Source organism: Trichogramma pretiosum, unplaced genomic scaffold (assembly GCF_000599845.2).
Source record: "Trichogramma pretiosum strain Unisexual culture from Peru unplaced genomic scaffold, Tpre_2.0 scaffold129, whole genome shotgun sequence".
Taxonomy (NCBI): domain Eukaryota; kingdom Metazoa; phylum Arthropoda; class Insecta; order Hymenoptera; family Trichogrammatidae; genus Trichogramma; species Trichogramma pretiosum.
Window position 1 is genome coordinate 64,132 of NW_019641679.1, and position 11,121 is coordinate 75,252.

Sequence of the window (11,121 nt, forward strand, 5' to 3'; positions counted from 1 at the left end):
ATCGATGAAATTTCGATGAATTTTTTTGTTGCCATAATTTTGTTGCCGAGTGTATGTATGACGTCATAATTGACAAACCCCCCGCCCTCCCGTCATCAAGTGTCATGATTGAAGAATCTCTCCCCCTCTCCAGGTGATGACGTCATTTGTGGATGTCCCGTAAACACGGATCGACTGGTCGCATATATGTATGTTTTGTCCCGTTCCCGCCCACATTACAATGCACACTAGCGACCGCTTTTAACCTTCATAGACGCTTTCTAATCGTCTTGCTTTCGGCCATGTGTTTTTTTTTAACTTTCCAACTGTAGACCGTAGTGTACGCGCGATAGTCCAGTACACGTTACGACGCCGCAGCGTACAGAAAGATCGCAGCGAGTGAAAAAAAAAATAAGTATCATAAATTATCGTGAGTGATTGTGTGTCGTGTATGTAAGTGCGCAAAATGGATCGATTAGAAACATTGAAGGGATTGCGAGAAAGATTCAATTTGCAGATCGAAGACGAGCGGAATGAATTTATCCGTCAACTTCATCCTCTTGTCCGTGATTGGTTTGCTGCAGTACCAAATCATCGAGACATCTTTCGCGAGGGAGACATCGAGAGTCTTCTAAACGTCATCAATACGGGCGAAATTATTCTGCTGAACAATTGGCAAAACTGTGAATTGATCAGCTTCTTGGCTCGCACCGGCTACAAGGACGAGCCCAAAGTCGGCGAAGACGGCAAGCCGCTATTGCGTCGTACCACACCGGTGCATCGAGCGGCTCGACGCGTGCACAGCCTCTCCTACTGGGCTATCCGCAACCTATTCCAGATTTTTAACAAATTCGACGCGAATTACGTCGACGAGGATGGTATGACTCATTTTCACATAGCCTGCCGGTACGGCTGCGACAACGTCGTCGAGAAATTTCTCGATCTCGGCCGGGTACATCCCAATACGTGTCCCGTGCCAACAAATGGCAACTCGCCGCTGCATTTGGCTCTGGAACAGGTTGGCCGTTTCGGAGTGGTTGGATTGCTGCTGAGCAGAGGCGCGGATCCGAACTCGACCAATCTCGAGGGATCGACGCCTCTGCACTTCGTAATCCAGAATCGCATCGAAGACTCACTGAAGCCATTCTTTCGGATTGTTGACGAATTGAATCTGTCGGTGCACATTGACGCCCGGGATAAGCTGGGTCGGACGCCGCTGCACTTGGCTATGCGCCTTGGAAGAAAGAAGAAAATCGAATCGTTGCTGAGAAGAGGGGCCAATCCTAATTTGGCAGACTCGTGTGGATACACTCCTCTGCACGTAGTTTGCGTGGGGAGCATCGATCATATTGGCTTAATTAAGCTATTCTTCGAGGTCAACAACGAGTTGAATCAGTCGGTGGAGGTCGACGCCCGGAACAGGTCGGGTCGGACACCACTGTACTACGCTGTGGTAAAAATGCTTCCGCATATTGTAGATGAACTCTTGGATCGTGGCGCTGATCTGTCTGGCTTCGTCTTTCCCACCGAGGAGGACTTTGACCAGTTCCATGAAATTGGGAACGAGCACGACCATCACTACAAGTATAATCTGGTGTCCGGAGCGCTGGCAGTTGTCGATATCCTAGAGAGAAGGGGACGCGAGTTGTACCGAAGCGAAGCGCTGATCGTCATGAAATTTTTCGCTAAGCGAGGATTATTCGAGAACTCCGGACATCTCGAACCCAATTGGTACGAGGACGAGGAGTTCGCGAGCGAAGCGAAAGAGGTGACGGTGAAAGCGGACTTGTCGCTCTACGATCTGATGCGGTTGCGATCCCGAGAGATAGAGAAGCTGTGCACAAACACCGACTACTTCGAATTCTTCGCGCGATCAGGGAAGGGCATGCAAGGGTGGAGACAATTACCCGCAGGATCGCAAGAGGCTTGCGCTATGCATCTGTGCGAAAAAATGTCCAGGAGATTTTTCCGGGACTGGGCACTCGAGCCATTCTTGGCGCTGATTCATTACCGACTGCCGATTCTCTGCTGCGAAATGATCATCGATAATTTGACGAACCAAGACTTGTGCAATATTTGTTTGGTCTTCGGTCAAAACTCGTGATCGTATGTTCGTAAAGGGCCGTCATTGCTTCATTGGTAACCCTGTAACAGCTATTCCAACTCTTCGCTACAATGAATGTTAAAATCGAAATAAATAAATAAATAAAAAGTAAAAAACAATTGTTGCTTTTAATTGAATAATTAAATGATTCCCAACGTTGGTTTTTTTTTTTGACAGAAAATATGGTTTTTACCGATTACGTCTTTATCAAAATCTTTCGCTCGGCTCATCTTAGCTCTGAACAAGACTCGAAAAAAAATTTTGGGCTGATCCTTGGATGAGCCGAAAACAGTGAAAAAAAAGTCATGATAGTTGATATCAAGATAAACTCAATTCTCTTGGCACATTTTCAATTGAAATTATATTAAAACATGTACTTGAACATTCATGTATATTTTCAATATACTTGGGTCAGATTCAGAATTTTTTAAATGAACCTGCGGACGCGGTCCACAGATTTTCCTGAAATTTATCGGAAAATCTGATTGAAACGCAAGAAAACTTAAAAATTGTTCGATCGAAACGACAAAATTTAGATGACTCAACATGGTTTTGATTGAAATTTTTTAAAGTTTTCTTGCGTTTCAGTCAGCTTTTCTGATACATAACATTTTCATGAAAAAAAATCTAAAATGAACCTTTGAGTTCACTCTGGCCGTACCGAGTTTTTTGAAATATTTAGCTCTGCTTGTTTGATGGCAATTTTCTCGGTAAAAATTTCATGTTTCGAAAAATCGAATGATGCCATCGGAAATCTGAGGAAATTTCCAATTGAACATAGTCAGTTACTTTTTTAGATGAGTTTTGATACTTTTTCAACGACTTAGAAATCGAGTAATTAGCTGTATTTACGTGAAAATACAACTTTTTGTCCTGTAAATTACAAAAGTAGCTAAATAAGAATATGTATCTTCAAATTTCACGTTCACGCATTTTTTCCTCATGGCAGGACCTTCAGGAACAATTTCCCGGAGACCAGGCCTATGGGAGAGCTAAAAAAATTGCACTTTTTTTTTTGGTGAAATTGCTTTTTATTTTTAGATTTGGCCATATTTGTACCTCGTGAAGAATTTTTTTTGATTTTTTAAAACTCACCGTTCCAATTATTTTCAAAAGGTATCATTGATACAAGTGGAAAAATGTGCGACAGTGGTCAATGAACTCAAAAATTATCAAGATCCTGAGTACTCAAATTTTTCTGCCTCTACTCAAAAAATTGGATACTTTCACGAGCTGATGGTATAATGAAAAATGAAACCAACATCGAAGCCGAAATTTTTCGAAAAAATCTAAAAACAATGTTCCAATCGTTTCGTTTTCTCATCGTTCCAACATATTTCTAAGAAATCTATTCGAGAAAACCCACTCGATACAATTGAAAAAATCAATTTTACGATTTTATTTTTAAAGGTAGTGACAACAAAATCAAAAACTCGAAAATAAGGGATTCTAATAGAAAAATATATTTTTTGTTCGCTGTGTACAGCATTGAAGTTACGCTGAAGGTCTGATCCAAGGTCACCAATGAACTACCTGCGACATTTCCAGAGTTTTCCATATTAAATCCCCACCTTGTACACAGCACGCGCGTTTATTTATAAATTATTGTAAATTAATACACTAATAACTCAAATTACGAAAAGAAATGGGAATCGAAAAATTCGAATCGACCGCGCGAACGAGAGTGTGTGTCAATGAACGAGTACCACTGCTGCTCGAATTAGTAAATTTTAAATGTTATGATCTTTGCATGCCTCATGCGTTACCGACAATAACACAGCTGATCGGCTTTACGTCCTGTCGTCTTGTAATAATTGTAATAATAATACAGCTCCCATCGGCGACGTTGGCAAAGACCCGTAAATATAATCTCACGCTCTCGAGCAACGCGCGCGCGTGTGTTTGTGTCGCGAGCCGCTCTCGCCAGTGTGAATTGGATTTTTTCAACCCGTGTGTGTGTGTGCTTCGTGTTATCGTCGTTCTTGTCGTCTATACCGCGCAAAAGAAAAAAATGATGCAGAATCCGCGCGATTACATTAACCCAGAAGTAGCAGAAGAAGCCTGTAGCAGGATGCGTCACATGAGCTTGAAGGATAGCGAGGAGTACGTCAGAAGCTTGTACCTAGAGGTAACCATCCGATGTTTTACATGATCTCGAGTGCGTGAAACTAATCATTTTTTCGCTGCCCCGAAGATGACCGCCGCCGACTTTACGAGAGTCTGGACGGGTACGGCCAAATGCTCGCTTCAGAGGCCGGAAAATTTGCGAGTCAGCGGCGCAGCGATCGATCGAGTCACTTACGAGATCTGGTATCCCACGATCGACATGCACGACATGCCGTGAGTCTTTTTTTGTTTATACTCGTTCGAGTTTGCAATCGCAGCCGCGATTTGATCGATTTTTCATCGTCGATTCAGACATTTCAAGCTCGATTGGCCGGAACAGATGAATCTGGTCATGGTGCCGAGGTACATAGTGGAATCGAGCGACGCCGCCCAGTACCTGACCCCGTCGAGATTTTTCCAGTTCAAAAAGGTGTCGTCGCCGGTAGACACGGGAATGCTCCTGAAAACGATGGCCTCGGGCTCGGTACGCAATCGGTCGACCGTTGAAATTGTTCTCCGCGGAGCAGCAGCAGCAGCAGCAGCTGCGATCGATCTCATTCGAATTTTTTTTTTGCGCCCAGGTCGTCGCTTGCATGATGTCGCCGGATCCGTACGATACCACTCAGGACGTGATCTACTTGTGGTACGACAACATTCTGCCGAACACGATGTTTGGAATCATCGCTCACCACCCCACGAATTTCCTGCTCCGATTGTATCAGGCCATCGACCACGAGCTCGGCTTCTACCAGGAGTTCCGACACTTCGTGTCGCTGACGGCTTTGACGAGCGTAAGAACGAACAATCATAAAGTATAAACAGCGAAAGCAAAACGTTGATTCGCGTAACGTTTGTTCGCGCAGACGCGGGAACGACTCGACCCGAACGCCCTTCCCGACGATCTCTGGAAAGAGAGACTGCGACCGTCCTTCTGGCAGGGCACCCTCGAATCCAAAGACTTCAGCGTGCCCGTAGAATGGATGGGCGGAAAGGAGGAATGGATGTGCATAGAGCTTCCCTGCGAGTTGACGGAGCTAGAGATGGACGAGCTCGAGTACATAAAGTGCGTACGCGGCATCTTTTCGTATTATATACACTGGGCAATGTGTTACATAATGTGTTTGCACGATCGTGTGTTTGCAGGATCATGCAGATACCGCAGGGCATGAAGAGGATGAGCCTGCGAGTGGCGCCGCACGACCAGCTCGTGAACGCGGTCGTTCGCGAATCGACCATAGTCAATGCCAGATGGTTCATCTTGAATCTGGACCCAAGGGCCAGGGGCGTAAAGTTGCTGAAAAACAAGATCGCGAACAATTTTGTAATGCATTCGTCATTGCGCGGCTTCGACTCGGTTGTTTCCCTTCGTTCATTTAATTTCTTTTTTTTTAATTTCTTTTTTCTCAAGGTCGCATACATAGCTCTCGAAGAGTGCCAAACGCAAATCGAAAGAATCATGATCGTGACCTACAATAGACGGTGGAAGAAATTCATCGGAATGGTACCGAATCATCACGCGGACTTGGCTCCGTGCAGGCCGAAAATCATTACGGGACTGGAAAATATGTGGCAGGGCACCTTCGAACTGTTGTGGAACGTCGACGGACAGGCGAAGCTCTGCATGCAATTTGTCTTGAATCAAGATTTGGTGCACACCAGACCATTATTGACGTAATTTTCACTCATGCTCGGAGAGAGAATTTTTTGATTTTTGCGAGGGTTGATTTATTTATTTATTTATTTATCTATTTTTTTGCTTTGATCGCAGATTATTGGAGGGATGCCCGCGAGTTTTTCGTGCTTTCTTAATCAGTAGAGAGTTCATGCAGGATAACTTGAAGAGTCATGCATTAAAAAACAGTCAGAAGTTTTATTTCGGTACCCGAGAAAATCAAGACAGAGTGGCCCACTTAAGAAAATTAATGAAAGAATTCGTGAGTTTGTTTTTCTTTTTTCGACTTGATTTATTTGTCAAAAGTACATGTTCATTGCAGGTGATCATTGCTATTTTTCGGAGAAATAATATCTTAGAAGTATTGCTTTTTGAGCAAAAATCCGGAGACGGAATTTTTATTGGAACTCTACCTCGAGACTCAAATAAGTATGCCACTCTCCTGACAATCACTACTAACAAGTCCCCAAAAACCGTAAATACCATTGAATCATACATTTTTATAAAAAACTCACCCACCGAATTGAAGGACTAATAGAATAATCTTTTGTTTACGTTTTATGTACAGATATGCCCGGAAGAGTTGGTGAAAATCAACTCGTCACCGCTTCATGCGCCGAACTTTAATATTGAATCATCCAAGGAGTCATTCCACAGGACCTTCCTAAAGGCGCTTGACGGAAAAGAAGCTTCGGAATCTAGATATGTTCACCTCGTGAAAACATATTTATGTCGATGAATTCTCGATATCATAGTTTAATTTTAACCGCTAGTAAAATTTTAGCTGCGATCGACGCAATATTTCATTGTTTGAAAATAAACGTTTCAACAACTAGTTTACAACAAATTAATTTTCACGAGATAATGACCAGGGGCTGTTTTATCCTAACATATAACCAAAATTTAATTGTACAATAATTTTAATTAATACTCTTCTCAAATTAATGATTGTACACAATGAATTCTTGTTCGTGGACTCGTCTCAAGAATTCATTAAATTTCATTTAAATTTTAAAAAGAGTATTTTAATTATATAAATAAAAGTTTCAGAGTAATCAAGTCAATGGATGGAGTGACTACCAGTAGATAAAAAATTAATTATTGGCATGGTTATCTTATTTTATATATTTATTTGATATAGTTATGATCATTGAGCATTGCAAAATAGTTGCTATGATAATCATTAACAATGAACGTCCAATGAAAGCACATCCATTCTATTGGTTTGATTATTCGATTCAAAATAAAAAAATTACTTTTTCCACAAGCAACTAGGCTCGAAAGCAATCTGTCACACCAACAAAAATCCACCGCACGTGCGCGGCGCCGACGATATATTCAATTTCAACGGTGAAAGGAGTTTTGTAACGATATTTAAATAGTTTCAGCATAACCAAACCAATAGACAATGATGTTATTTTAATAATTATCTAATGATTGTTTCTATTTTGTTTACTCAAAATACATTTACTACTGTTATTAAAAAATATTGCTAAGATCACCGAATATTATTTTTGTTAAAAATTCGTTTTATTTTCAACAAATAGATGCAACACGTACGTAAAAAATTCTAGGAAAATTGTTTTCAACCTATATATTTTTATTATATAGTTTAAAGTTTTACTGATTAAATTTATGTATTTTTAATCATGGCCAAGCTGCAGCAATGAGAGCAAAACTTTGGCGGTGATATGACGCTTAGAATAGAATAGAATAGAAGAAATTGAACACTTTTCGAGCCTTTTTTTTTCTCGAAAATTCGAGTTTTTTCGAGTGCACGAATTATTTTAGTCGTCTGGTCAAGAGAAATGCATGATTGACCTAGTGTAATTTGGTACAACGATTAGAAAGTGAAATTCTATCGAACAGGCGTGGCCTATACTTCGCCATGTGCTATGCCGGATCGACACCGGTTCCCGACACTTTTTTGAGGTTCTGAACCCGGCTTTCTTTTCGTAAAGACTTGAACTTTAAGAATCGCCATGACGTTTACGCGATTTTGAACATTTTTGCAAAAGCGCGATTCAAAATTTTTAATTTTGACATTTTCTTTTTTTTTCGATTTTACGTTTTTTTGACGATTGATTATTACAAGTAGGTAATAAAATAACAAATACAAATTGAAAAATTTATTTTTTTATAACATTTTTTTTATTATTTCATGAACAATATTTAGACATTTTTATGACGATGTCACCCTTACTTTATTATTGACAGCTGCGCGCTGTGCACTGCGCATTACGTATAACACGACGCATGCAGCTACCTCCACACTCACTGTAGAAAAACTTGCCGCGCAAGCAAGCCTCCTTTCGGCCATGTGTTTTTTTACTCTCAAATATAGACTGTAGCACGCGTCGAGTCAGTACATATCGTGACGTTGCAGTGTAAGCAGCAGAGGAAGTTCGTCCATCGGCTGCAGCAAGTAACTAAATATATTTTATATTTCAAGTGACTGTAAATCGTGTGTGAGTGTAAAAAATGATGGCCAAGCCCCTGGACGGTTATTCCCTGGTGGAAAAATTTAAGGTCCTACCACTCAAAGCACTTGAGAGCTATATCTTGGATTCCACTCATCACTTGGAAAAAAACTGGTGTGATGTTAAGTATTTATTATTTAAGATGCCTTGGATGGGCTACAAAGACGAGCCCGACTTCGACGAAGAAGGCAAGCCAATTTTACGTCGCACTACACCACTACATCTCTTGGCTAGAGGCGCATTACCCCTAGCCAAATTCAGGGATATCTCCGTTCGTGAACTTTTCGACATATACAGGTTTGACTTGAATTACATCGACGAGTTTGGATTGACGCATTTCCACGTGGCCTGTCGATATGGCTACGAAGAAGTCGCCCGAAGATTTCTCGATCTCGGAGTGGATCCGAATCTCCCCGCGGGAGAAATAGACGATACGCCGCTACTATTGGCTTTGGACTGGCGCCATAAAAAGGTGGCTGAACTGCTGCTGAGAAGAGGCGCCCATTGGAATCTGCCGAACAAGAATGGGTTGACACCTCTGCACGTCACTTGTCAGACAAACGACGGTGGCAATTTTATGGAATTTTTTTTCAACATCAACGATCATTTACATCATCAGGTGCAGGTGAACTCCTCAGACAAGTTTGGTGATACACCATTGCACTTTGCTATGTTCTATGGAAATAAGAAGAAAGTCGAATTGTTGCTGAGAAGAGGCGCCGACTCAAATTTGAGAAATGCAGAAGGATCGACTCCTTTACACATTGTTTGCTATAGGCGGTACAATCACGACTCGGCGAAGTCGTTCTTTAAGATCAACAAAGAACTCAATCGGCCGGTGCTGATCAACGCTGCGGACAATCATGGACGGACACCGTTGCAATTAGCTGTAGCGAATATCGCACCGGTTACTGTGCATGTTCTGTTGAATAATGGCGCTGATGTGTCGAGCTTTGTTTTTCCCGATGACAGTTACTTCGGCAAGGAAGTTAAACAGCCGGAGAATGGATGTGAGGCTGACTTTCAATTGAAACTAGTTGAGGGTACTCTGTTCATCATCGAACGTCTTAAGACAAGTGGATACGAGCTGAGCCGAAGCGACGCCTCGAAGATCATGAAGCTCTTTGACAAACCCGGATTGAACGATCCCTCGTTATAAGCATATGAATTCACAAATTAACTATCGAGGCAATTTTTCTAAAAAACTCGCAAATGCAATAAGCATATTTGCAGTATGTTTCAATGTTTTCTATTCATGATTTTTGCATAGTTTTAATGTCATTTAAATAAATACATCTTAAAAATTAATTTCGACTTTTTATTGCACACCACACGATCGTTTGATTTAACCTACCTCAAAATGTATATGGGTCAAAATAATACTTTTTTACAAAACCGTGCGCACGTATGTCACCGATCTTGACGTGCTTTTGTTATGTTATAGTACATGGTAAAAAGGTCACAAAAAAAATTTTTTAGACCCCCTCCCCCCTCCTACCCCCGGTAGCATCAAAATAGTTCATATCTTAATTTGTCTTCAGTAACGTCTTCAGAATTTTGCGTTAATCTTTGTCCTGCTCTAGATTGAGCTAGGAGGCTTCAATCGGAATTCTGAAACAGTCAAAATTTATTGAAATTTGTCAAGGATTTCAAAAAAAAAATTTTCAAATTTTTTCACCGGAACCATCGGGTTCTAGGAACCTTTTTTTGTTAAAAATAGCATTTTTCGGCCCTAGAAACTATCGCCTTCGATTAAAAAATCTGAAAAAATTTGAGGTTATGTATTTTGATGAAAAAAACAAGAAAAAATTTTTTCCAGATTTTTCAAGGCTCCGTACCGTCTTAAAAAAATTATTTTCGTCAAAAAAAGCGGTTTTTGGCTTTAAAAGGTGCGTTAGGTCATCTGAAAAAATCTGAAAAAAATTGAGGTTATGTTTTTCAATGCAATAAAAAACCGAAAAAATTTCCGTTTACTATATCGGCTCATATCGCCGTATCTCGATTTTCAAAATTTTCAATGATTTTTTTCTGAAGGCCTGAAGCACTTAAAAAATCTGAAAAAATTCAAGGTTGTTTGGATTGTTGAAAAGTATTTTTGTGAATTTTTTCAGATTTTTTACTTTCTTCATGTCCTCAGAAAAAATATAGATCGAAAATGGACGTTTATACCAGAAGTGGGGGGTAGGAGGAGGTAGGGGGTCTAAAAAATTTTTTTTGGGACCTTTTTACCATGTACTACAGGCAAACCCCGTTATTCGCGGGGGTTCGGTTCCAAAAATGTACCGCGAATACTGAATCCGCGAATACCGAAGCATTGTTCTTATGGGAAAAGGGGGGTTCGGTTCCTCGTCCGACTGAAATGTCAATATACATATTAGTAAAAAAATTTTTTATGAGAAAAAATTTAAGTTTTGATTAATATTTTTTTATTTTGTAGTAAAATATTGAGTCAAACTTTTTTGTTTTGCTCTGTGCAATAGATCTTTGTAAAAGTTTTTATAATACTCTAATGATTTTTCGATATCTTGTCTAAATTGAAGGCTTCAAATCATGATTGGGTCGTAATTTAATACTCGTTCAATGAGACGCTCTGCATCAGCCAAAATATTTCCAACTACTTTCGCAGTAAGAACAGGCTCGGGTTCTTGATCTGCAATCATTTCTTCTTCAGCTGCTGTATTTTGCACGATTGCATCAATTTCGTCGATCGATCGATGATCGATTTTATTGTAGATTCATTGACGTTAAATCTTCGCGCTAGAAAAGCCACTTTTTCGCCC

At 40.6% G+C, this 11,121-nt stretch overlaps 2 protein-coding genes across 2 annotated transcripts; both read left to right on the plus strand.

Annotated features, from left to right (window-relative positions):
* Window positions 1-3,889: 3,889 nt before the first annotated feature.
* LOC106651764 lies at window positions 3,890-7,367 on the plus strand. The gene is made up of 10 exons (XM_014370431.2): window positions 3,890-4,211; window positions 4,278-4,423; window positions 4,502-4,673; window positions 4,771-4,980; window positions 5,053-5,252; window positions 5,333-5,510; window positions 5,598-5,860; window positions 5,958-6,123; window positions 6,184-6,336; window positions 6,430-7,367. Exons 1-10 carry the CDS (start codon window positions 4,095-4,097, stop codon window positions 6,598-6,600), a joined length of 1,776 nt encoding a protein of 591 aa, XP_014225917.1. The 5' UTR covers window positions 3,890-4,094; the 3' UTR covers window positions 6,601-7,367.
* A 975-nt stretch (window positions 7,368-8,342) lies between these two features.
* Window positions 8,343-9,500, plus strand: LOC111694113 (serine/threonine-protein phosphatase 6 regulatory ankyrin repeat subunit A-like). Its single transcript, XM_023460909.1, has one exon. It carries the CDS (start codon window positions 8,343-8,345, stop codon window positions 9,498-9,500), a length of 1,158 nt encoding a protein of 385 aa, XP_023316677.1.
* The last annotated feature ends 1,621 nt before the right edge of the window (window positions 9,501-11,121 follow it).